Source organism: Myxine glutinosa, chromosome 6, assembly GCF_964187855.1.
Source record: "Myxine glutinosa chromosome 6, kmMyxGlut1.1, whole genome shotgun sequence".
Classification (NCBI taxonomy): Eukaryota; Metazoa; Chordata; class Myxini; order Myxiniformes; family Myxinidae; genus Myxine; species Myxine glutinosa.
The window spans coordinates 53,704,022-53,731,815 of NC_136266.1; the positions used below are offsets into that span (position 1 = coordinate 53,704,022).

Genomic DNA, 27,794 nt, shown 5'->3' on the forward strand with positions numbered 1-27,794 from the left:
GAATCTCAGTTACTCTGCCCTCAGGGCATTAGGCGCTGCCATATTTGTCTGAATGCTGAATCTCAGTTATTCTGCCCTCAGGGCATGAGGCGCTGCCATTTTTTTTAAATTTATTTATTTATTTATATTTTTTTCTCTATACAAGATCGAGGCTCGTGAAAGAGCTAACATTAATCACACAAAAAGTCAAACCGATGCACAAAACACAAAAAACAAGGTGCGTGCAGACAAGATGGGGAGAGAGTGGGGAAGGACACAAACACAACATTTGAGAGCAGGGACATCGGGAGGAATTGGGGGGAGGTGGGAGAGGTATAAAACATATGAACACTGCAAGGACTCTGGGTTGAATTAGCGGGGGTAGAAAAGATCAAGGTTTTGGATGGGGGAAGATAAGAGATGGTGGTGAACAGCTGTTTTAAAGACCTGGAGGGAGGAGTGGGATTGAAGGGAGTGTGGGAGTTTGTTCCGGAGGCGGGAGAAAAGGGGAATGAAAGAGTGAAGGTGAGCAGAGAGCCTAGATTTTGGCAGTTTAACCATAAGAGGGTTGCAGTCAGATCTTGTGCGACCTGAAGGAATATTGGGGGGACAGAGCACAGAGAGAGCTGGGGGAGCAAGGCCGGAGAGGAGTCGGTGGAAGACAGAGAAGACCACCAACCTGCCTGCGGTGAGTGAGTGAAAGGCCCTCAGAGTTAACTTCATCGCAGGAGATTCCAATGATTCTGAAAGCTTTGGCCTCAACAGCGTGAAGCCGAGCTAGGTGTGAGGCAGGAGCACCAGCCCAGATGGGGGAACAGTATTCCATTGAGCTGCGGATGAAAGCCTTGTATGTGGTGAGGAGCTCAGGTGTGCCAAGGAAGGACTTCGCACCACGGAGGATGCCCAGTCGGCGACTGGCTTTGGAGGCCAGTTTGGAAATGTGGTTTTCCCAAGAAAGATCATGGCAGATAGTGAGACCCAAAAGCTTGAGCGACAGAACTTCTTGGAGAGGATTGTTGAGAAAGTAGATGGAAGGGTTTTCCAGTCGGTCCTTTCGGAGAAACATTGTAAGAGTGTGAGATTTGTCAGGATTGAAAGACATGTTCCACTTGTTTGACCAGTCTGTGATTTTGTCGAGGTCTGCAGAGAGTGAGGAGGCTGCAGACTGCCGATCTGAGGGATGAGGAATGGAGCGGCAGATAGTGGAGTCATCAGCAAAGAGATAGAGAGGATTTTCCAGAGAGTCGGAGAGATCATTGATGAAGACCAGAAATAGCACAGGGCCCAGAACACTACCTTGGGGATCTCCAGCCAGAACAGGAAGGAGAGATGAGAGAAATCCATTCAGGGCCACACGTTGCCTACGACCAGAGAAGAGGAAGTCCGCAAGCCATGAGTGGAGATTTCCATGGATACCATAGGAGGAGAGTTTGGTGAGCAGAGCTGGGTGCCAGACCGTATCGAAGGCACGTGATATGTCAAGTGAGACTGCTCTGATTTCCTGTTTGGCATTGAGGACCTCCATCCATTGTTGAGACAGCAGAAGCAACATGTCCAGAGTAGAATGACCTGGTCTGAATCCAAATTGATGATCAGAGGTCAAGCCATTGGAGAAGAGGAAGGATTTGATATCCGAAGCAATGATGGATTCCATGACTTTGTTGATAATTGGAAGCAGGCTGATTGGTCTGTCGTTGCAAGGATCTGTTTTTGCACCTTTTTGTGTAAAGCGGTAATAGTTTCTGATTTCCAAGATGCTGGCAGATGACCTTGAGCAAAAGAGAGGGTGAAAAGGACAGAGAGAGGGTGAGATAGAGCGGCAGAGCAGGATTTTAGGACCCGGGGGCTGATGACGTCTGGTCCATTTGCAGAATCAGAGTCGAGGTTTGATAAAAACTTCTCCACCTTGTCAGGAGAGAAGGACACAGAGTCCAGGAGCAGTTGTGTTCGACTGGGAAAGATGGGAACAGAGAGAGATGGGTTTGGGACACAAGATTTTGAGGCAAACACAGAGTTGAGGCATTCGGCTTTGTCACGTGCGGTGTCAACTGTGTAGCCATTTGAGGTAAGGGGAGGGAATGGAGGGGGAACAAACACCAGAAACGGATTTGACCAGACTCCACCAGGATTTGGAGGAAGGAGACAGGTTTGAGAGTTCAATCTTGAGTGTGGAGAGATAGTGCTTCCTGGCACTCCTGAGGGTAGACACACTTGTTTCGAGCTTGGTGGAAGGAACTGAGATTGCCTTCAGTTGGATTTGCCTTCCAAGAGGCAAAGGCAAGTTGTTTCAGGGCATCTGCCTCACCACAAGATTCAGTGTACCATGGACGGGAGGAAGGGTAAGACAACTGAAGACGAGATGGGATAAATCTGTGCATGAGCGAGAGCAGTTTGCTTTGGAAGAATTCCCAGGAAGAATTGATGTCAGAGGCAGTAGAGATGGGAGACCAGTCCAGATGATTGATGGCTGCTTGCAGACCGTGCCAGTCGGCCTGAGTGAAATACCAGACTCGTCGGCGCCGAGGAGGCTCTCTGAGAATGGCCAGAGAGATGTCCACTTTAACAAGCACATGATCAGAAGAACCGATTGGAGCAGAAGAAGAGCAGCAGACATTTGCAGGGAAGTTAGTCATAACCAAGTCCAGAAGTGAAGATACTCCATTGACTGAGATCCGGGTTGGGAAATTGACAGATTGTGTCAGTCCCAATGAGTCGCAGAAGTCCTTTGCTGAGGTGCCATGGCTGGTGAGAGATGAACCCACACCCAGCCAGCTGGCATGATGACAGTTGAAGTCGCCACATATGAGGAAGAGAGAGTTTGGATGAGTTGATAAAAGTTGGTCCATGTTGTCCGACAGCGAAATGCAAATGGAGTCATCAGTGTTTGGAGGACGGTACAGAACACATATGAACAAAAGGTGGGAGGGGAGAGGAAGCCGTAGCCAGAGGTACTCCTGGGGGTGGGGTGGAGAGAGGGCAATGCAGGGACAGTGAGGAGAGAGTTTTTGATAAAGATAGCCACCCCACCACCAGGTCGAGGCTCAGGTCTATCGTACCAGAGGAGGGAGTAACCAGGAAGAGATATTAAGGAATCAGAGACATCTTGAAGGAGGAAAGTTTCTGTTAAGCAGATCAAGTCTGGATTGTCAGAAGCAACCTGAATGGAGAGATAAATCAGGTTTGAGCGAAGGCCCGGATGTTTGAGGTCCATACCGTTAATGAGGATAGAGGGGGAGCATCGGGTGCAGGACAGGGGAGGGGAGGGGTAGGGTCAGATGAAGGGTGAGAGGGGGAGGTAGGAAGAGCAGTTGACAGTGTGTCAGAGATTACAGAAGAGTTACAAGAAAGTGAAGGATGAGGAGGACGAAAGGTTTGATGGTGAGGGGATGAGGCACAGTGAGGGGTTGTTTGAGGTGGGGGCAGAGGAAAGTAGAAGGTAGGGGGAGGTGGAGGTATGAGATAGAAGTAGACGAAGTGGGGAGGAGGCAGCTTTGAGAAGGAGGTGGGAGAAGGGAGAATTTGGGAGGGATGGTTGGGGGGGAGATTTGAAGGGGAGGAGTTGGAGGAGAGTTTTGAATGGGAGGGGCAAGGGGGGAGTTTAGGGGGGAAGAGCAAGGGGGGAGTTTAGGAGGGGAGGGGCAAGGGGGGAGTTTAGGAGGGGAGGGGCAAGGGGGAGATTTGGAGGGGAAGGGCAAGGGGGGAGATTTGGAGGGGAGGGGCAAGGGTGGAGATTTGGAGGGGAGGGGAAAGGGGGAGTTTAGGAAGGGAGGGGCAAGGGGGAATTTAGGAGGGGAGGGGCAAGTGGGGAGATTTGGAGGGGAGGGGCAAGGGGGGAGTTTAGAAAGTGGATGATTAATGAAAGATGAACATTTATAACAAATTGGGTTTGTTGTGATTTTCAAGTTTGCGATCCGTTTAAGAACGATGGAGGAGGGGAGAATGAATGAGAATTTAGAGCATGGAGTGATTTGGAATCATAAGAGATTGAATATTTTTTTGAAATGGAATGAGTTGAAGAGGAAATTGAAAGTAGCCTTTTAAATAGGAAGAAAAACAGCGTGTTGTAATTTACGACTGAATAAAACATTCCAGGGGAAAGTTTAAACAAATTTAAACAGAACCATGAAGAACAATCTTATATTCAAAAAAAATACCAATGGGGAGAGGGAGCCCAGAGGGACGACCACGAGCCACTTGAACAGGGCAAAAGGTGGAGGCAAGGGGAAAATTGGGGCGGGGCAAGACAGCGCACGTGGGCAGAGGCAAAAGCACACGATGGGACAAAAGCACACGAGGAGAAAGGGAAATAAAAGTTTTTTTTGTATTTTGGGGGGGGGGGTGTGGGGGTTACAACGTTACACAAATAGAAGATGTTCGGTGAAGTTTGGGGGAGAAGGGAAAATCAAAAAACCTAGCAAAACCAGCAAAGGAAGAAACAAACTTTGACGGGGGAAGCCTGGGGCTGCAAGGCCTCACACGCCGCACGGCAAACAAACGATTAATTTATGAAAGATAAACACCGAGAAACATCCAAGGGACACACTATAAGTTCACACGCCGAAAGATCAAATACAGTTACGACAAAATACAATTGTGAACAGAATTAACTTTGAAAATTGGAGACCGTGTGGAGCTTCGAAAATTCGTGACGTCGTCTCGAGATCTCGCGAGATCTCCTCGCGAGATCTCCATCGATTTGTCTGAATACTGAATCTCAGTTACTCTGCCCTCAGGGCATTAGGCGCTGTCATATTTGTCTGAATACTGAATCTCAGTTACTCTGCCCTCAGGGCATTAGGCGCGACCATATTTCCCTGAATACTGAATCTCAGTTACTCTGCCCTCAGAGCATTAGGTGCTGCCATATTTGTCTGAATACTGAATCTCAGTTACTCTGCCCTCAGGGCATTAGGCGCTACCATATTTCTCTGAATACTGAATCTCAGTTATTCTGCCCTCAGGGCATTAGGCGCTGCCATATTTGTCTGAATACTGAATCTCAGTTACTCTGCCCTCAGGGCATTAGGCGCTGCCATATTTGTCTGAATACTGAATCTCAGTTACTCTGCCCCCAGGGCATTAGGTGCTGCCATATTTGTCTGAATACTGAATCTCACTTACTCTGCCCTCAGGGCATTAGGTCCTGCCATATTTGTCTGAATACTGAATCTCACTTACTCTGCCCTCAGGGCATTAGGCACTGCCATATTTGTCTAAATACTGAATATCAGTTACTCTGCCCTCGGGGCATTAGGCGCTGCCATATTTGTCTGAATACTGAATCTCAGTTACTCTGCCCCCAGGGCATTAGGCGCTGCCATATTTGTCTGAATACTGAATCTCAGTTACTCTGCCCTCAGGGCATCCGCTGCCATATTTGTCTGAATACTGAATATCAGTTATTCTGCCCTCACGGCATTAGGCGCTGCCATATTTGTCTGATTACTGAATCTCAGTTGCTCTGCCCTCAGGGCATTAGGCGTGGCCATAATTGTCTGAACACTGAATCTCAGTTACTCTGCCCTCAGGACATTAGGTGCTGCCATATTTGTCTGAATACTGAATCTCAGTTACTCTGCCCTCAGGGCATTAGGCACTGCCATATTTGTCTGAATACTGAATCTCAGTTACTCTGCCCTCAGGGCATGAGACCCTGCCATATTTGTTTGAATACTGAATCTCAGTTACTCTGCCCTCAGGGCCTTAGGCGCTGCCATATTTGTCTGAATACTGAATCTCAGTTACTCTGCCCTCAGGGCCTTAGGCGCTGCCATATTTGTCTGAATACTGAATCTCAGTTGCTCTGCCCTCAGGGCATTAGGCTCTGCCATATTTGTATGAATACTGAATCTCAGTTATTCTGACCTCAGGGCATTAGGCTCTGCCATATTTCTCTGAATACTGAATCTCAGTTACTCTGCCCTCAGGGCATTAGGTGCTGCCATGTTTGTCTGAATACTGAATATCAGTTACTCTGCCCTCGGGGCATTAGGCGCTGCCATATTTGTCTGAATACTTAATTTCAGTTACTCTGCCCTCAGGGCATTAGGTGCTGCCATATTTGTCTGAACACTGAATCTCAGTTGCTCTGCCCTCAGGGCATTAGGCTCTGCCATATTTCTCTGAATACTGAATCTCAGTTACTCTGCCCTCAGGGCATTAGGCACTGCCATATTTGTCTGAATACTGAATCTCAGTTACTCTGCCCTCAGGGCATGAGACCCTGCCATATTTGTTTGAATACTGAATATCAGTTACTCTGCCCTCGGGGCATTAGGCGCTGCCATATTTGTCTGAATACTGAATCTCAGTTGCTCTGCCCTCAGGGCATTAGGCTCTGCCATATTTGTCTGAACACTGAATCTCAGTTGCTCTGCCCTCAGGGCATTAGGCTCTGCCATATTTCTCTGAATACTGAATCTCAGTTACTCTGCCCTCAGGGCATTAGGTGCTGCCATGTTTGTCTGAATACTGAATATCAGTTACTCTGCCCTCGGGGCATTAGGCGCTGCCATATTTGTCTGAATACTTAATTTCAGTTACTCTGCCCTCAGGGCATTAGGTGCTGCCATATTTGTCTGAACACTGAATCTCAGTTACTCTGCCCTCAGGGCATGAGACGTTGCCATATTTGTCTGAATACTGAATCTCAGTTGCTCTGCCCTCGGGGCATTACGCGCTGCCATATTTGTCTGAATACTTAATCTGACTTACTCTGCCCTCAGGGCATTAGGCGCTGCCATATTTGTCTGAATACTGAATCTCAGTTGCTCTGCCCTCAGGGCATTAGGAGCTGCCATATTTGTATGAATACTGAATCTCAGTTACTTTGCCCTCAGGGCATGCACTGCCCTAATTGTCTGAATACTGAATATCAGTTACTCTGCCCTCAAGGCATTATGCACTGCCATATTTGTCTGAACACTGAATCTCAGTTACTCTGCCCTCAGGGCATTAGGTGCTGCCATATTTGTCTGAATGGTGAGTCTCAGTTACTCTGCCCCCAAGGCATTAGGCGCTGCCATATTTGTCTGAATGCTGAATCTCAGTTACTCTGCCCTCAGGGCATGCACTGCCATATTTGTCTGAATACTGAATACCAGTTACTCTGCCTTCAGGGCATGAGGCGCTGCCATATTTGTCTGAACATTGAATCTCAGTTACTATGCCCTCAGGACATTAGGTGCTGCCATATTTGTCTGAATACTGAATCTCAGTTACTCTTCCCTCAGGGCATGAGGCACTGCCATATTTGTCTGAATACTGAATCTCAGTTACTCTGCCCTCAGGGCATGAGACGCTGCCATATTTGTCTGAATACTGAATCTCAGTTACTCTGCCCTCAGGGCCTTAGGCGCTGCCATATTTGTCTGAATACTGAATCTCAGTTGCTCTGCCCTCAGGGCATTAGGCGCTGCCATATTTGTATGAATATTGAATCTCAGTTATACTGGCCTCAGGGCATTAGGCGCTGCCATATTTCTCTGAATACTGAATCTCAGTTACTCTGCCCTCAGGGCATTAGGCGCTGCCATATTTGTCTGAATACTGAATATCAGTTACTCTGCCCTCAGGGCATTAGGCGCTGCCATATTTGTCTGAATACTGAATATCAGTTACTCTGCCCTCAGGGCATTAGGCGCTGCCATATTTCAATGAATACTGAATCTCACTTACTCTGCCCTCATGGCATTAGGTGCTGCCATATTTGACTGAATACTGAATATCAGTTACTCTGCCCTCGGGGCATTAGGCGCTGCCATATTTGTCTGAATGGTGAATCTCAGTTACTCTGCCCTCAGGGCATGCGCTGCCATATTTGTCTGAATACTGAATATCAGTTACTCTGCCCTCAGGGCATTAGGCGCTGCCATATTTGTCTGAACACTGAATCTCAGTTACTCTGCCCTCAGGGCATTAGGTGCTGCCATATTTGTCTGAATCCTGAATTTCAGTTACTCTGCCCTCAGGGCATTAGGCGCTGCCATATTTGTCTGAATACTGAATTTCAGTAACTCTGCGCTCAGGGCATTAGGCGCTGCCAGATTTGTCTGAATACCGAATCTCAGTTATTCTGCCCTCAGGGCATTAGGCACTGCCATATTTGTCTGAATACTGAATCTTACTTACTCTGCCCTCAGAGCATTAGGTGCTGCCATATTTGTCTGAATACTGAATCTCAGTTACTTTGCCCTCAGGGCATGAGACGCTGCCATATTTGTCTGAATACTGAATATCAGTTACTCTGCCCTCAGGGCATTAGGCGCTGCCATATTTGTCTGAATACTGAATCTCAGTTGCTCTGCCCTCAGGGCATTAGGCGATGCCATATTTGTATGAATACTGAATCTCAGTTATTCTGCCCTCAGGGCATTAGGCGCCGTCATATTTGTCTGAATACTGAATCTCAGTTACTCTGCCCTCAGGGCATTAGGCGCTGCCCTATTTCTCTGAATACTGAATCTCTGTTACTCTGCCCTCAGGGCATTAGGTGCTGCCATATTTGTCTGAATAGTGAATCTCAGTTACTGCCCTCCGGGCATTAGGCACTGCCATATTTGTCTGAATACTGAATCTCAGTTAATCTGCCCTCAGGGCATTAGGCGCGACCATATTTCTCTGAATACTGAATCTGTTACTCTGCCCTCAGGGCATTAGGCGCTACCATATTTCTCTGAATACTGAATCTCAGTTACTCTGCCCTCGGGGCATTAGGCGCTGCCATATTTGTCTGAATACTGAATCTCAGTTACTCTGCCCTCGGGGCATTAGGCTCTGCCATATTTGTCTGAATACTGAATCTCAGTTACTCTGCCCCCAGGGCATTAGGCGCTGCCATATTTGTCTGAATACTGAATCTCAGTTATTCTGCCCTCAGGGCATTAGGCGCTGCCATATTTGTCTGAACAATGAATCTCATTTACTCTGCCCTCAGGGCATGCGCTGCCATATTTGTCTGAACACTGAATCTCAGTTACTCTGCCCTCAGGACATTAGGTGCTGCCATATTTGTCTGAATACTGAATCTCAGTTACTCTGCTCTCAGGGCATTAGGCACTGCCATATTTGTCTGAATACTGAATCTCAGTTACTCTGCCCTCAGGGCATGAGACCCTGCCATATTTGTCTGAATACTGAATCTCAGTTACTCTGCCCTCAGGGCCTTAGGCGCTGCCATATTTGTCTGAATACTGAATCTCAGTTGCTCTGCCCTCAGGGCATTAGGCTCTGCCATATTTGTATGAATACTGAATCTCAGTTATTCTGGCCTCAGGGCATTCGGCGCTGCCATATTTCTCTGAATAATGAATCTCAGTTACTCTGCCCTCAGGGCATTAGGTGCTGCCATGTTTGTCTGAATACTGAATATCAGTTACTCTGCCCTCGGGGCATTAGGCGCTGCCATATTTGTCTGAATACTTAATTTCAGTTACTCTGCCCTCAGGGCATTAGGTGCTGCCATATTTGTCTGAACACTGAATCTCAGTTACTCTGCCCTCAGGGCATGAGACGTTGCCATATTTGTCTGAATACTGAATCTCAGTTGCTCTGCCCTCGGGGCATTACGCGCTGCCATATTTGTCTGAATACTTAATCTGACTTACTCTGCCCTCAGGGCATTAGGCGCTGCCATATTTGTCTGAATACTGAATCTCGGTTGCTCTGCCCTCAGGGCATTAGGAGCTGCCATATTTGTATGAATACTGAATCTCAGTTACCTTGCCCTCAGGGCATGCACTGCCCTAATTGTCTGAATACTGAATATCAGTTACTCTGCCCTCAAGGCATTATGCACTGCCATATTTGTCTGAACACTGAATCTCAGTTACTCTGCCCTCAGGGCATTAGGTGCTGCCATATTTGTCTGAATGGTGAGTCTCAGTTACTCTGCCCCCAAGGCATTAGGCGCTGCCATATTTGTCTGAATGCTGAATCTCAGTTACTCTGCCCTCAGGGCATGCACTGCCATATTTGTCTGAATACTGAATATCAGTTACTCTGCCTTCAGGGCATTAGGCGCTGCCATATTTGTCTGAACATTGAATCTCAGTTACTATGCCCTCAGGACATTAGGTGCTGCCATATTTGTCTGAATACTGAATCTCAGTTACTCTGCCCTCGGGGCATGAGGCACTGCCATATTTGTCTGAATACTGAATCTCAGTTACTCTGCCCTCAGGGCATGAGATGCTGCCATATTTGTCTGAATACTGAATCTCAGTTACTCTGCCCTCGGGGCATTAGGCGCTGCCATATTTGTCTGAATACTGAATCTCAGTTGCTCTGCCCTCAGGGCATTAGGCGCTGCCATATTTGTATGAATACTGAATCTCAGTTATTCTGGCCTCAGGGCATTAGGCGCTGCCATATTTCTCTGAATACTGAATCTCAGTTACTCTGCCCTCAGGGCATTAGGCGCTGCCATATTTGTCTGAATACTGAATATCAGTTACTCTGCCCTCGGGGCATTAGGCGCTGCCATATTTGTCTGAATACTGAATATCAGTTACTTTGCCCTCAGGGCATTAGGCGCTGCCATATTTGTCTGAATACTGAATATCAGTTACTCTGCCCTCAGGGCATTAGGCGCTGCCATATTTCAATGAATACTGAATCTCACTTACTCTGCCCTCATGGCATTAGGTGCTGCCATATTTGTCTGAATACTGAATATCAGTTACTCTGCCCTCGGGGCATTAGGCGCTGCCATATTTGTCTGAATACTGAATCTCAGTTACTCTGCCCTCAGAGCATCAGGCGCAGCCATATTTTTCTGAATACTGAATCTCAGTTACTCTGCCCTCAGGGCATTAGGTGCTGCCATAATTGTCTGAATGGTGAGTCTCAGTTACTCTGCCCCCAAGGCATTAGGCGCTGCCATATTTGTCTGAATGGTGAATCTCAGTTACTCTGCCCTCAGGGCATGCGCTGCCATATTTGTCTGAATACTGAATATCAGTTACTCTGCCCTCAGGGCATTAGGCGCTGCCATATTTGTCTGAACACTGAATCTCAGTTACTCTGCCCTCAGGGCATTAGGTGCTGCCATTTTTGTCTGAATCCTGAATTTCAGTTACTCTGCCCTCAGGGCATTAGGCGCTGCCATATTTGTCTGAATACTGAATTTCAGCTACTCTGCGCTCAGGGCATTAGGCGCTGCCAGATTTGTCTGAATACCGAATCTCAGTTATTCTGCCCTCAGGGCATTAGGCACTGCCATATTTGTCTGAATACTGAATCTTACTTACTCTGCCCTCAGAGCATTAGGTGCTGCCATATTTGTCTGAATACTGAATCTCAGTTACTTTGCCCTCAGGGCATGAGACGCTGCCATATTTGTCTGAATACTGAATATCAGTTACTCTGCCCTCAGGGCATTAGGCGCTGCCATATTTGTCTGAATACTGAATCTCAGTTGCTCTGCCCTCAGGGCATTAGGCTATGCCATATTTGTATGAATACTGAATCTCAGTTATTCTGCCCTCAGGGCATTAGGCGCGGTCATATTTGTCTGAATACTGAATCTCAGTTACTCAGCCCTCAGGGCATTAAGCGCTGCCATATTTCTCTGAATACTGAATCTCTGTTACTCTGCCCTCAGGGCATTAGGTGCTGCCATATTTGTCTGAATACTGAATCTCAGTTAATCTGCCCTCAGGGCATTAGGCACTGCCATATTTGTCTGAATACTGAATCTCAGTTATTCTGCCCTCAGGGCATTAGGCGCTGCCATATTTGTCTGAATACTGAATCTCAGTTATTCTGCCCTCAGGGCATTAGGTGCTGCCATATTTGTCTGAACACTGAATCTCAGTTACTCTGCCCTCAGGGCATTAGGTGCTGCCATTTTTGTCTGAATCCTGAATTTCAGTTACTCTGCCCTCAGGGCATTAGGCGCTGCCATATTTGTCTGAATACTGAATTTCAGCTACTCTGCGCTCAGGGCATTAGGCGCTGCCAGATTTGTCTGAATACCGAATCTCAGTTATTCTGCCCTCAGGGCATTAGGCACTGCCATATTTGTCTGAATACTGAATCTTACTTACTCTGCCCTCAGAGCATTAGGTGCTGCCATATTTGTCTGAATACTGAATCTCAGTTACTTTGCCCTCAGGGCATGAGACGCTGCCATATTTGTCTGAATACTGAATATCAGTTACTCTGCCCTCAGGGCATTAGGCGCTGCCATATTTGTCTGAATACTGAATCTCAGTTGCTCTGCCCTCAGGGCATTAGGCGATGCCATATTTGTATGAATACTGAATCTCAGTTATTCTGCCCTCAGGGCATTAGGCGCCGTCATATTTGTCTGAATACTGAATCTCAGTTACTCAGCCCTCAGGGCATTAAGCGCTGCCATATTTCTCTGAATACTGAATCTCTGTTACTCTGCCCTCAGGGCATTAGGTGCTGCCATATTTGTCTGAATACTGAATCTCAGTTAATCTGCCCTCAGGGCATTAGGCACTGCCATATTTGTCTGAATACTGAATCTCAGTTATTCTGCCCTCAGGGCATTAGGCGCTGCCATATTTGTCTGAATACTGAATCTCAGTTATTCTGCCCTCAGGGCATTAGGTGCTGCCATATTTGTCTGAATACTGAATATCAGTTACTCTGCCCTCAGGGCATTAGGCGCTGCCATATTAGTCTGAATACTGAATCTCACTTACTCTGCCCTCAGAGCATTAGGTGCTGCCATATTTGTCTGAATACTGAATATCAGTTACTCTGCCCTCGGGGCATTAGGTGCTGCCATATTTGTCTGAATACTGAATCTCAGTTATTCTGCCCTCAGGGCATTCGGCGCTGCCATATTTGTCTGAAAACTGAATCTCAGTTACTCTGCCCTCAGGGCATTAGGCGCTGCCATATTTGTCTGAAAACTGAATCTCAGTTACTCTGCCCTCAGGGCATTAGGTGCTGCCATATTTGTCTGAATGGTGAGTCTCAGTTACTCTGCCCCCAAGGCATTAGACGCTGCCATATTTGTCTGAATGCTGAATCTCAGTTACTCTGCCCTCAGGGCATGCACTGCCATATTTGTCTGAATACTGAATATCAGTTACTCTGCCTTCAGGGCATTAGGTGCTGCCATATTTGTCTGAACATTGAATCTCAGTTACTATGCCCTCAGGACATTAGATGCTGCCATATTTGTCTGAATACTGAATCTCAGTTACTCTGCCCTCAGGGCATGAGGCACTGCCATATTTGTCTGAATACTGAATCTCAGTTACTCTGCCCTCAGGGCATGAGACGCTGCCATATTTGTCTGAATACTGAATCTCAGTTACTCTGCCCTCAGGGCCTTAGGCGCTGCCATATTTGTCTGAATACTGAATCTCCTTTGCTCTGCCCTCAGGGCATTAGGCGCTGCCATATTTGTATGAATACTGAATCTCAGTTATTCTGGCCTCAGGGCATTAGGCGCTGCCATATTTCTCTGAATACTGAATCTCAGTTACTCTGCCCTCAGGGCATTAGGCGCTGCCATATTTGTCTGAATACTGAATATCAGTTACTCTGCCCTCGGGGCATTAGGCGCTGTCATATTTGTCTGAATACTGAATATCAGTTACTCTGCCCTCAGGGCATTAGGCGCTGCCATATTTGTCTGAATACTGAATATCAGTTACTCTGCCCTCAGGGCATTAGGCGCTGCCATATTTCAATGAATACTGAATCTCACTTACTCTGCCCTCATGGCATTAGGTGCTGCCATATTTGTCTGAATACTGAATATCAGTTACTCTGCCCTCGGGGCATTAGGCGCTGCCATATTTGTCTGAATACTGAATCTCAGTTACTCTGCCCTCAGAGCATCAGGCGCGGCCATATTTTTCTGAATACTGAATCTCAGTTACTCTGCGCTCAGGGCATTAGGTGCTGCCATAATTGTCTGAATGGTGAGTCTCAGTTACTCTGCCCCCAAGGCATTAGGTGCTGCCATATTTGTCTGAATGGTGAATCTCAGTTACTCTGCCCTCAGGGCATGCGCTGCCATATTTGTCTGAATACTGAATATCAGTTACTCTGCCCTCAGGGCATTAGGCACTGCCATATTTGTCTGAATACTGAATTTCAGCTACTCTGCGCTCAGGGCATTAGGCGCTGCCAGATTTGTCTGAATACCGAATCTCAGTTATTCTGCCCTCAGGGCATTAGGCACTGCCATATTTGTCTGAATACTGAATCTTACTTACTCTGCCCTCAGAGCATTAGGTGCTGCCATATTTGTCTGAATACTGAATCTCAGTTACTTTGCCCTCAGGGCATGAGACGCTGCCATATTTGTCTGAATACTGAATATCAGTTACTCTGCCCTCAGGGCATTAGGCGATGCCATATTTGTATGAATACTGAATCTCAGTTATTCTGCCCTCAGGGCATTAGGCGCCGTCATATTTGTCTGAATACTGAATCTCAGTTACTCTGCCCTCAGGGCATTAAGCGCTGCCATATTTCTCTGAATACTGAATCTCTGTTACTCTGCCCTCAGGGCATTAGGTGCTGCCATATTTGTCTGAATACTGAATCTCAGTTACTGCCCTCCGGGCATTAGGCACTACCATATTTGTCTGAATACTGAATCTCAGTTAATCTGCCCTCAGGGCATTAGGCACTGCCATATTTGTCTGAATACTGAATCTCAGTTATTCTGCCCTCAGGGCATTAGGCGCTGCCATATTTGTCTGAATACTGAATCTCAGTTATTCTGCCCTCAGGGCATTAGGTGCTGCCATATTTGTCTGAATACTGAATATCAGTTACTCTGCCCTCAGGGCATTAGGCGCTGCCATATTAGTCTGAATACTGAATCTCACTTACTCTGCCCTCAGGGCATTAGGTGCTGCCATATTTGTCTGAATAATGAATCTCAGTTACTCTGCCCTCAGGGCATGAGGCGCTGCCATATTTGATGTATGAGACGAGATGGAGACATCGTATGAGACGATGGAGTGCTGATTCTCATAGTTACACTGCCCTCAGGGTATGAGATGGCATGAATGCTGAATCCCACTGTTCCTCTGCCCTCAGGGCATGAATGCTGAATTCCACCGTTTCTCTGCCCTCAGGGCATGTATGCTGAAATTCACCGTTACACTGTCTTCAGAGCATGAAGCAGCATACATATTTTGTCCAAATATTGCTAAACGGAAGGTTTTTAAAGTGCCACGTAGGTGATTTGTGTTCTCATGCCCAAGTATAGCATTGAATTTTAATATAACAAAAGTTTTAAAGGCTCAGTTATTCTCAGCTCAGTTATGTGAAGGCTCAGCTCAGTTATGTAAGGGGGACGACATTTTTTTGGAAGTTTACCATCGTTTTACCACGTTTTACACCACCTTCTTTAACATATTAAAAATATCGGGGACACCTCTTCGTGGGGGCTGTACCACCCAACATAAGTCGGGTGTCAAATCTTCCCTGCTAACCGGATTCTTCAGGGTAGCACGTTCACGGTCAGAATGCCGGGTCAGGTTCCCATGGACCGGCCCCTTGCCTCTCTCTCTCTCCCTCTGTCACCCTCGCTGACTCTGTCGTTGCCCCAACTTCGTGAAGGCTGAGCTACACCATCCTAGATGTGGGGGATCTCTGGGTTGCTCTTGGGAGATCAATCGGCTGTCCGTGCCGTGGACCTGTTCAAAATAACTGTCCTGGGCTATACAACAACAACATGTTAAATAAGTTATTTGTGCCTGTTGTTTGTGTCCTTTATGATGCCCCGAGAAACAGTAAATTTCTTGTTTGGAATAATTTTCTCTTTTGTTTGATTGCCAGACAGGCAGCCTTAAAAATATATATAGCTTGCTCCTCTCTGTGCATGCACGACCGGGATGAGACTTTGTACGATTTGCCAATTTCAGAGCCAAAGTACTGCTTTACTACAGGTTCCTGATCTGATTCATCTCCTGATTCGTGTTCTGCAGTGTTTAAAATAGAAGATTAGATTGAAATTAAGTAGTTAATTGATCATATATAGCAACGTCTATGGACAGATGGACAAACAGACAGAAAAAGTGAACCAATTGCTTAACCCCACTTTTTGCTTCGCGCGCGTGTGGTAATAACTAGCTGGTCCTGAATGAAAATGGCAAACACAGACTTTATGGTGTGTGAAAGATGTATTTCTCTACACAGCTCGACCTGGTGATAACTACACAGAATATGTGGCCACACGTTGGTACCGTGCACCTGAGCTGCTTGTTGGAGACGCGCAATACGGGCCGCCGGTGGATGTGTGGGCTATTGGCTGCGTCTTTGCAGAGATGTTGTCAGGTCAAGCACTTTGGCCTGGATGTTCTGAACTCGATCAACTCCACCTCATTACCCGCACACTTGGTATGCACATGGACCTTTAACACCCACATCACCGCTCTGTGGTTACACACAACAAGTTTAATTTGTAATTTTACTTTGTGGTTGTATTTACAGGTGTCCTTACAGCACGCCATCAGAAAATGTTCAGCTCGAACCACTATTTCAATGGCTTCAGTGTTCCTGAGCCTGACTTCAGAGTGAGATTCACACTTGCACATCAATACACACTCCATCACTGCATTCAAGGGTATGCCAATTATGATTCACCATACTCTTGTTATGGTGCGTTGGTGTTGCTGAAGCAGTATTTTGGTAAGGGATATAATGGGTGGTTTGCCATTGCCTTCCTAACAGTAGTTCGGGTAAGAATTTGAAATTTGGCCAGAATACTGGAGATAGCTCACCTAATCTTGGCGAAAAACACCGTAGGATCATTACAGTCCACCAAATAATGCCAGCAGGAGGGACGTCCAATTTAACATCCATCCAGGGGCGACACACGCATTGATAAACCACCATGCCTGTGAAACACCAGGATGATTGTTTATAGCTGGGCCGAGATTCGAATCCAGGCTAGACAGCTTATAGGTGAGTGTGCGTACCTTTAGGCCATCCTGCCAGCCCAGTGGACCAATACACACACCTTATTTGAAATTTAATAAAGAGTTGTGAATTCATAACCCTGCATGCTTGCTTCCTTCCTATCCCAATACTTTTGGTAATTTAGTGTACCTGCAAATTGTGCTGAGATCTCTTTAAGAGGTCCTCATTTGTGTTGGGCTATGTGTAACTATTACAATCCAACTTCAGTCTTTCCTTATTGAATTGACTCTGCTCGTCATGCCAAATCAAACGGAAGAGCAAATACTGCATTGGAGTCATCAGAAGGAACCCGAATAAGCAAAGAGCAAAGATGGAGTCATCAGGAGGAACCTGGCTCGAATTCGGGTTTTAGCCGCCACTCCACAACCCTCAAACCCATCAAACCGCAACCAAGTGAGCCTTCGAGAAAACTTTCTGCAAGAATTCACTTCTCCTTAGGCAGCTAGATAAAGAAAGATAAATGAAGAATAAAAGCGGTAAAAGAAAAGAAAAAGCAAGAATTCGAATGAATAAAGAGAAATGTTAAAAAGTAGAAAGAAGTATGAAAGGGCCAAGGAACAAAGATGTCGGGAAGAACCCGGATATTGATAGATTCAGCAGTTACTACCCAGGCTCAAACACAGCAACAGGTACAAATGGGGAAGAGGTCCATCAGCATGGAAGCACAGTCCACACAACATCAGGATATGGTACAAACATAATCAAATGGAACACCAACTATTACATTGGAGTCATCAGGAGGAACCCAAACAAGCAATGAGTAAAGATGGAGTCATCAGGAGGAACCCAAATAAGCAATGAGTAAAGATGGAGTCATCAGGAGGAACCCAAATAAGCAATGATAGTGGGGCAACTTAGCATAACAATTGTGCATTTTCTGAGGAAAGCACCAAATTTGGCACACTAGTAGACTATCCTATTATGAACAGATTTGGATATTGGGCCATCTCAAATTCAGCCCCTGATGGCTGTGGCAGCCATTTTCCAAAATGACACCTTCAGCTTGTTCCGACGAATTGCATCATCAATTGGCTTTGTCCTTTCCACCAGGCATTCTCTGGTGAAAGCCTGGAACTGCTCTTGGCCAATCTTCTTCACATTCCTGACAGTCTCAACTGCAGCAGGACCTGCAATTTCCTTTGTGTCAAGGACAACCAGATCCATGCTCTCTTCCTCAAAGGGGTTGCCAAGCTCTTCTATGACGCTGACAAGGGCGCGGACATCCCTGGCGAAAGAGGTCTGCACACTTGGTGTCTAGTCATGATGACGTGTGTCCTCTCGCCTCCCCCAGTGTTGATGGCCATCTTGGAACTCTTCTATGGCCCTGGCAACTTTTGGCCCGGCAATCATCCAACGCCACAGGGCACTTGCGTTGTCAGTGAGGCCGACAGCTCCACCATCTCCTTTGATGCAGGCGTTATTCTGTTCATGCGCCTGGTCAATTGGGATCGAAGAGAACACCTTCTTCGTCTTCTGTACAGTGAAGTTGCCAGCCCTGAATTATCTGGCTACATCTGGGTGCTTCATTGGGAGTGCAACCATGTCCCTCAGGTGAACAGGGACCCACCTGGCATAGTGTGTGTGGTCTAAGGCATAGAACCATGGGACCAGTTCCGTCAGGGCATCAAGGTACATCGTGAATGAAGCCTGCCGCAGAGAACGCACGTAGACCAGTACCAACATCTCTAGTTCCAGCACAGTTGCCCAGTACTGAAAGTTGGGAATGTCTTCTCCTCTCTGGTGACACCAGTCTTCGAACTCAGGCAGGTCTTCTGTATCATCAGCATATGTCATACAGTGGCGTTCATACGCACGGTGTTGCAGGATGCGCAGTGCCGCTGCAGTGATTTGATGAGCTCTTCTTGTGCGGGTAACGTGGGCAGCTCGCAGGAAGTAGTCGGCCGTCCCTGGCGTTGCAATCTCAGCTTGCAAATCTGCAAAATCTGCAAATCTTGCAAAAATCAAATCTTGCAAAAATCAAATCTCTGAATCTGAGATGGCCCAACATCCAGATCTTTTCATAATATGATAGTCTACTAGTGTGCCAAATTTGGTGCTTTCCTCACAAAATGCACAATTGTTATGCTATATTTAGCTTAGCTGCCGGACGATGAGTAAAGATGGAGTCATCAGGAGGAACCCAAATAAGCAATGAGTAAAGATGGACTCATCAGGAGGAACCCAATCAAGCAATGAGTAAAGATGGAGTTATCAGGAGGAACCCAAATAAGTAATGAGTAAAGATGGAGTCATCAGGAGGAACCCAAATAAGCAATGAGTAAAGATGGAGTCATCAGGAGGAACCCAAATGAGCAATGAGTAAAGATGGAGTCATCAGGAGGAACCCAAACAAGCAATGAGTAAAGATGGAGTTATCACGAGGAACCCAAATAAGCAATGAGTAAAGATGGAGTCATGAGGAGGAACCCAAATAAGCAATGAGTAAAGATGGAGTCATCAGGAGGAACCCAAATAAGCAATGAGTAAAGATGGAGTCATCAGGAGGAACCCAAACAAGCAATGATTAAAGACGGAGTCATCAGGAGGAACCCAACTAAGCAATTAGTAAAGATGAAGTCAACAGGAGGAACCCAAATAAGCAATGAGTAAAGATGGAGTCATCAGGAGGAACTCAAATAAGCAATGAGTCAAGATGGAGTCATCAGGAGGAACCCAAATAAGCAATGAGTAAAGATGGAGTCATCAGGAGGAACTCAAATAAGCAATGAGTAAAGATGGAGTCATCAGGTGGAACCCAAATAAGCAACGAGTAAAGATGGAGTCATCAGGAGGAACCCAAATAAGCAATGAGTAAAGATGGAGTCATCAGGAGGAACCCAAATAAGCAATGAGTAAAGATGGAGTCATCAGGAGGAACCCAAATAAGCAATGAGTAAAGATGGAGTCATCAGGAGGAACCCAAATAAGCAATGAGTAAAGATGGAGTCATCAGGAGGAACCCGAATAAGCAATGGGTCAAGATGGAGTCATCAGGAGGAACCTGGATAGGATTAGGGTTTCAGCGGCTACTCCACAACCCTCAACCCTATCCAGATGCAGCCAAGTGAGCCTTACGGAAACCTTTCTGCAAGACTCAACGTCTCCTTAGACAAAGAGATAAAGAAAGAGAGAAATAAAGAAAAAGCAAGAATTAGAAGAAGTGCGAAAGGAACAAAGAACAATGATGTCGGGAAAGAGCATCCAAATCCTATTTTACTTTACCTCAAATATCCCATTTAACTTAATTGACAAGGTCTGTTCTGGCCAAACTACCCTCTTGTAAAAAAAACACTGTCGGAGCAAACAATTGTGGAAAAGGCAGCTGGCTTTGATGCAATCGCCTTCCCGCACCACAAAAGACAAGCAGTTTAATCAGATTTTACCCCCAAATGCAATCAAACACAATCAGACAGTATAGTCTGCCTCCATTAAGTATTACCATATTAACCATGTTTTTATTCTTGTCCTTTTTTTGTAGGACCCACTGGAGCTCAAATTCCCCTACATGTCACATCAAGGACGTCGTGTTCTGAAGGTAACCTTTTAAAAGTCAGACCACTGGACCTGTAGCTTATCTGGGCCTTGTCCTAAAGTTGTAACCCAAATTTGGTAGTATTCTGAATGGTGGGTCTGGAGAAGAGGATTTTAAAAGAAATTTACGTGACATTTACGGAACGAGCTTTGCAATCCACATTTGCAGTCAGGAGTGGAACCTTGCTGCCAAATTTCAGCCGGATCGGCCCGGCGGTTTGGCTGGAGAAGTCGAAATAGGAGACGGACAGACGGACTGTGCATGATGACAATACCTTATCTAGAATTCCAATTCCAGATAAGCTAAACATGAATCCATCAGACTAACTTGATGCTTCATTGTTGAGTAAGACTTGGTTGCTGAAGGATGCATGGTGGTGTCCCCAGGGGTGTTTGCGCATGGACCCGAGTGCTCGATTGAGTTGTGGGGCCCTTGTAGAACTGCCCTACTTCGATATCTTCCGACAAGGCCGGCAGGGTAGTGTGGAGCCCAGGCGGCCAGGCTGCAAGCAACAAAATGGAGAACGCAAGCGTATGCCTGCCGTATGTCTCACATGCATTTTAACAGTGTACACGAACTTTGGCTGCAAGATATTTTGCTCGAGCCTTTCACTCTCCACAACTTTCTTTCACTCTCCACAACTTTCAACAACTTTAACTTTCTTTCCTTTCACACTCACTCCACTCTCCACTCTCTCCACTTGCATTGTCTCTGTTATATTATTATGTCTGTTGTTATATTATTATGCGCAGTTTATTATGCGTCATTGTTTATTATGCGTCATTGTTTATTATGCGTCATTGTTTATTATGCGTCATTGTTTATTATGCGTCATTGTTTATTATGCGTCATTGTTTATTATGCGCTGCATATCGTCATTGCTTATTCTTCATTTTTTTTTTACATGTTAAGAAGTCTAGTGAAACTACCCTTTGGTCATGGACCAGGTCATGTTCAACCTTCCCCTATTTCTTGCTGTACCCCCCATCTACATTTACATTTCATCCTTCTGTAGTGGAAATGCTTTGATTGTGTAGAAATTCTATGTCACAATCTAATCTCTGTCATTACCCTGTAGGTCTTACTTCTACCGCAGCTGATAAACCACAACAATTCTCCAGCTCTAGAAGTCCAACGTTACATCTGCCACAAGTCCGATCATCACCTACCTTTGATCTGAGGATCACACACCTTCGGCTTGTCCTATCACTGAGATAGCCCTCGATGTGCCTTTGCCAGAATTCATCTATTTTTCAACCAAAATATACATCTATTCTTCTCCGAATATGCAGCTGAAACAAATGACCTCTCACTGATGTCACTTCACTTGTAAATACCTTTTGACTTTACTTGTAAATACCCTTTTGCTTTCTCGTAGAGCAATTTCTAAGAAACTTTAATTGCATGTAATGCGCATGGGTAATGGGTATACTCCAACTTATTAAGTGAGATGTGGAACAAATACATTGTCTATTTATATCCAGAGTTATTTGTGTAAATCGACAAGGATAAAAATATGAGGAACTCCTGATATTGAATACCTAAGCATACCATCCTTTAGTACAGCAGGATATTGCAGAGGTTGTGCACCTACTTTGAACTCTCTAGTCTGGGTTTAATTCCTGACTCAGCTATAAACTGTTTTATTGGTGCTTTACAGGCTTCCATGAATTCAGCAGATCATTCCTAAACTGTGCTGTATGAGGGGCATCTTGACTTAATGTTTGCACCATATCGGTGCCTTCAGATAGAGTGCCTTCAGAAAGTATTCACACCCTCTGACTTTTTTCACATTTTGTTGTGTTACAGCCTGAATTTAAAATGGATTAAATTGATATTATTTTTTGTCACTAATCTACACCTAATACCCCATAATGTCAAAGCGGAATTTTTTATTTAATTTTACAGAATAATTAAAAATGGAATATAGAAATCTAATTTACATAAGTATTTAACCCCGTGGGTCAATACTTCATAGAAGCGTCTGTGGCAGCGATTACAGCTTCAAATCTTCTTGGGTATGTGTGTATCAGCTTTGCACATCTGGATTTGGGGTTTTCCCATTCTTCCTTGCAGATTTCCTCAAGCTCTGTCAAGTAGGATAGGAAGTGTTGGTGAACAACAGCTATCTTCAAGTCTTTCCACAGATTCTCAATGGGATTCAAGTCTGGGCTTTGGTTGGGCCACACAAGGACTTTCACATTCTTGTTCTGAAGCCATTCCAGTGTTGCTTTGGCTGTATGCTTGGGGTCATTGTCTTGTTGGTACATAAATCTTCGACGCAGTCTAAGGTCTTTTGCACTCTGAAGCAGATTCTCCTCAAGGATTTGCCTGCATTTGGCTCCATTAATTGTTCCCTCTCTCCTCACAAGTCACCCAGTCTCGACTGCTGAAAAGCATCCCCATAGCATGATGCTGCCACCAGCATGCTTCACCGTAGAGATGGTGTTTGGTGGGCGATGAGCTCTGCTCAGTTTCTACCAGAAGTATCACCTTGTATTCATGCCAAAGTGTTAAATTTTTGTCTCATCAGACCATATAATATTTTGCCTCACGAGTGGGCCCATTTGTCCATTGTACCAAATTTTCATTGGTCTCTACCGCCTTGTAGCATACCTGCCTGCTGGACTTTGGGGGGGGGGGGGCGAGTCTTTTGGGTCTTTGGAGACTTTTGGGTCACCTGGGTCTTTTGCATCCTGGGGGACCTTTGAGACAACTGTCATTTTGGTCCTCAGGGACTTTTGGATCTTTTGAGTCATCTGTCCTTTGGGTCCTTTTCGGTAATTTGGGTTCTCAGGGACTTTTGGGGCTTCTGTGTCTTTTGGGTCCTGGAGGAACTTTGGGTCATCTGGGTCTCTTGGGTCCTCAGGAACTATTGGGTCTCTTGGATTATCGGGGTCTTCAGGGTACTTAGGGTCTTTGGTGTCTTAAGGATATTGGGGGGTCTTAAAGGGTCATCAAAGGTCAAAGGGGTCACAGCATTCTAAAGGGTTAAAAGGTGCATTTCAATAGTACGTAATTAATGAATGGACATACGTAATTAATAGACACAAAAAGTATGCCTTACATGCACACACACACACACACACAAACACCCACACACACACACACACACACACGACTCATCCCTTTATAGTAGATGTTCAGTCTTTCACATGCCTTTTTGCAAACTCAGGCATGCTGTTGTGTGCCTTTTTCTCAGGAGTGGCTTCTGTCTGGCCACTCTACCATAAAGTCTATATTTGTGAATTGCCTTAGAGATTGTTGTCCTTCTGGCAGGTTCTCCCATCTCAGCCAAGGAACTCTGTGGTTCTGTCAGAGTGGTCAGTGGGTTCCTGGTCACCTCCCTGACCAAGGTCCTTCTTGCCTGGTTGCTCAGTTTGGTCAGACGACCAGCTCCAGGAAGAGTCTGCATAGTTCCATATTCTTTCCATTTCCTAATGATGGAGCTCACTGTGCTTTTGGGAACTTTCCACACTCTAGAAATGGTTTTATCCCCTTCCCCAGATCTATGAATCCTCACAATTCTATCTCGAAGTTTTACAGACGATTCCTTGGACTTCATGGTAGAGTTTCTGCTCTGACATGCACTGTCAACTGTGGAACCTTTTATATATATATATATATAGGTGTTTTTATTTCCAAATCATGTCCAATGAATTGAATTGGCCACAGGTGGACTCCATTCAAGTTGTAGAGACATCTCAAGGATGACCAAAGGAAATTGGAGGCACCTGAGCTCCATTTGGAGTGTCATCGCAAAAGGGTTGAATACTAATTGAGTCAAGACATTTCAGCTTTTCGTTTTTAATTATTTCGCAAAAAAATATTCTCCAAAAACAAATTTCACTTTAAAATTATGGGATCAGTGTAGATCAGTGTGTAGATGTGTAGATCAGTGACAAAAATCTCAATTAAATCCATTTTAAATTCAGGCTGTAACACAACGAAATACGGAAAAGGTCAAGGGGTGTGAATACTTTCTGAAGTCACTGTATATTCTCGTTTATAATGAAAAGAAGAGACAGAGCAGGAAGCAGTCAACCATTGTACCTTCCTCTTTGGGGGATGGAGGAAAATGGTCATCTCAACAGTCAGCAAGTCAGTTCACGTCACAGCAAGAAGGAGAACCTCCCGGATCTCAGTGACTCGCCACCTTCGTACTCTCCACTCTCCACCATCCACGAGTAGATTGTTTCATTGGATTAAAGGGTTTTTTGTCGTTTATTTTACATTTATTTCCAGTACTGTATTACAATGTATAATACAGAATATATACACAATGAAAAGTGTGTGAACTTACTTAAATGTGATGCATTTAATGTGGGCGAAGGAACCCAAACCCTCCTGTTTACATTAATCACTGAGATAAATTGATCCATTTAACGTTTCACTTAACGTCGTGTTTTCAAGAACGTAACCACGACGTTAGCCGAGGACTAAGCGTATTGTTATTCATGCGATCTTGAGTTATATTCATTTTTGTTGCACATGAGGTGTATATGCTTGGAGTCGTTGGTTTGCACATTTATCGGAAGTATAAAAAATACAAACGATCTAGTCAATTCTGTCAACATATAATTACCTTTCCATCGATTTACTTTACCCAGAAACCTTAGCAGTCTTGACAGTTAGTTAATATTATGCTGTCAAAGGATGTTCATAGCAAACGCCATAAAGATTCCACACTCCATTAGAAATTATTTTCCTTGCACACTGAACCTGGGACTCCTTACTATTGCTTACACTATATTTGTATGTACATGTGAGGTGTTCAGAAGAATCTTCTTCTTGATTAAGCAGCACTTATACGGAAGGAAGGAAGGACGCTCTGACAATGCCTTGTGTGAGTGGAAGCATAAAGATTCATGGGCAGTGTATAATCTAAGTGTTGCTGGTTTGCACACCTACCAGAAGTAAAAATCTATATATATAAAACACAGTTTGTGTGTGTGTTTGTTTATTTGTTTGTTTGTTTGTTTGTGTGTGTGTGTGTGTGTGTGTGTGTGTGTGTGTAATGTTACCGATAGACTCCGAAACGGAGAGGCTCACGTGCTTGATATTTGGCATAGACATGGCCATTGAGCCTGGGACGAACATGGCTGAAGCCATATTTGACGAGATCCATATTTTTTATTCATATTTACCTCAGCGCATTTCAGCGAAGTACCCGCTAATCTCAGCCAGTGCGAGCAGCTCGCTGATTCGCTCAGAGCGATCACGTGATGTTCCATCCCGTCACACGTCACACGTTTGCACGTAATTCAGGACGAAAAGCCATTGCGTTTTTTCACCTTTATGCGACCGTGTTTTGTGTCGATTTTGTGCGATATGAATTAAATTTTAATTCATATTTCGTGTTTACGAATTCGAATACGAAGGATTTCCCCTTTCCCCTTTCGATTTCGAATACGAATCGAATACGAGCTTGAGTCGAGAGGGCGAATGTACGGGTTGGGAAAGTACGGGTCTCCCTTCCCCCGCCCGGCAACGCCGGTACTGGAGGGGTGTGGGTCACAAGATCGGTGAGTCTCCAAAATCCGCTTCGTGCTCTTGAGAAGATGCAGGACGATGTCGCGATTGTTGTGCTGCTCTCCGACCATGAGAACTGCAACGTCATTGTTGACTGGCCCTCCCCATCCCTCCCCCTTCCCCTCCCCCATCCGGCCTCCCCTCCGCCCCGGCCTCCCCCTCCCTCCCCTCCACCCTACCCCTTCCCTTCTCCTCCCTTCCCCCTCCCCTCCCCCCCTTTCCCTCCCTTCCCTCCCCCCCCTTCCCCTCCCCCCCCTTTCCCCTCCCCCCTCCCCCTCCTTTCCTCCCCCTCCCTTTTCCCCTCCCCCTCCCCCTCCCTTTTCCCTCCCCCCCCCCTCCCTTTCCCCTCCCCCTCCCCCTCCCTTTCCCCCCCCCCCCCCTCCCTTTCCCCTCCCCCTCCCCTCCTTTTCCCTCCCCCTCCCCCTCCCTTTTCCCCTCCCCTCCTTTCCCCCCCCTCCCTCCCTTTCCCTCCCCTCCCCCTCCCTTTTCCCCACCCCCCCCACTCCCCCTCCTTTCCCCTCCCCCCATTTTCCTCCCCCGCCCCCTCCCTTTCCCTCCCCCTCCCTCCCTTTTCCCTCCTTCCCCTCCCTTTTCGCCCCTCCCTTTTCCCATCCCCCTCCCTTTTCCCCTCCCCTTCCCTTTCCCCTCCCCCTCCTTTCCCCTCCCCGCCTTTCCCACCCCCCCCCCTTTCCCCCTCCCCCTCCCCTCCTTTCCCCGCCCCCTCCCCTCCCTTTCCCCCTCCCCCTCCCTTCCCCTCCCCCTCCCGCCCCCGCCCTCCCCTCCCCCCCCACCCTCCCGTCTCCCTCCCCCTCCCATTCCCCCCCCTACCTCTCCCCCTCATCCCTCAGCCTCTCCCTCCCCCTCCTTTCCCCTCCCCCCTCCCCTCTCCCTGTTCCCCTCCCCTCCCCCTCCCTTTCCCCTCCCCCCTCTCCTGTCCCCCTCCCCTCCTTTCCCCCTCCCCCTCCTTTCCCCTCCCCTCCCTTTCCCCTCCCCCTCACTTTCCCCCTCCCCTCCTTTCCCCCTCCCCCTCCCTTCCCTTCCCTCCCCCTCCCTTTCCCTCCCCCTCCCTTCCCCCTCCCCTCCCCTTTCCCCCTCCCCACCCCTCCCTTCCCCCTCCCCCTCCCCACCCTTTCCCCTCCCCCTCCCCTCCCTTCCCCTCCCCCTCCTTTCCCCCCCCCCTCCCTTCCCCCTCCCCCTCTCCCCCTCCCCCTCCCTTTCCCCCTCCCCCTCCCTTCCCCTCCCCCACCCTTTCCCTCTCCCCCATTCCCCACCCCCTACCCTTTACCTCCCCCCCCTTCCCCTCCTTTCCCCCCCCCATCCCTTTCCCTCCCCCTCCCCCCTTCCCCTCCCCTCCCTTCCCCCTCCCTCCCTTTCCTCCCTTCTCCCCCCCTTTCCCCCTCCCCCTCCCTTTCCCCTCCCCCCCTTCCCCTCCCCTCTTCCCCTCCCCTTCCCCCCCCTCCCTTTCTCTTTCTCTTTCCCTCCCCTCCCTTCCCTCCCTTTCCCTCCCTTCCCCTCCCTTTCCCCTCCCCTTCCCCTCCCCCTCCCTTTCCCCTCCCCTTTCCCCTCCCCCTCCCTTTCCCTCCCCTCCCCCCTCCACCTCCCCTTCTCCTCCCCCTCCCCCTCTCCTCCCCCTCCCCCCTTCTCCTCCCCCTCCCCCCTTCTCCCCTCCTCCTCCCCCCTCCCCCCTTCTCCTCCTCCCTCCCCCCTTCTCCCCCCCTCCCCCTTCTCCTCCCCTCCCCTCCCCCTTCTCCTCCCCCTCCCCCTCTCCTCCCCCCACCCCCTCCCCCACCCCCTCCCCTCCCCCTCCCACCCCCCATTCCTC

General features: G+C 47.0%; 1 protein-coding gene across 1 annotated transcript in view; it reads left to right on the plus strand.

Annotated features, from left to right (window-relative positions):
• Positions 1–21,620, plus strand: part of LOC137429779 (cyclin-dependent kinase-like 1) — a 104,351-nt gene extending 82,731 nt beyond the window's left edge. Inside the window, exons 5-9 of the mRNA XM_068120016.2 lie at positions 16,126–16,326; positions 16,420–16,502; positions 20,387–20,443; positions 20,827–20,982; positions 21,519–21,620. Of these exons, the coding sequence (XP_067976117.2) occupies positions 16,126–16,326; positions 16,420–16,502; positions 20,387–20,443; positions 20,827–20,982; positions 21,519–21,620 (599 nt within the window). The remainder of the gene's footprint in view (positions 1–16,125; positions 16,327–16,419; positions 16,503–20,386; positions 20,444–20,826; positions 20,983–21,518) is intronic.
• Positions 21,621–27,794: the final 6,174 nt, after the last annotated feature.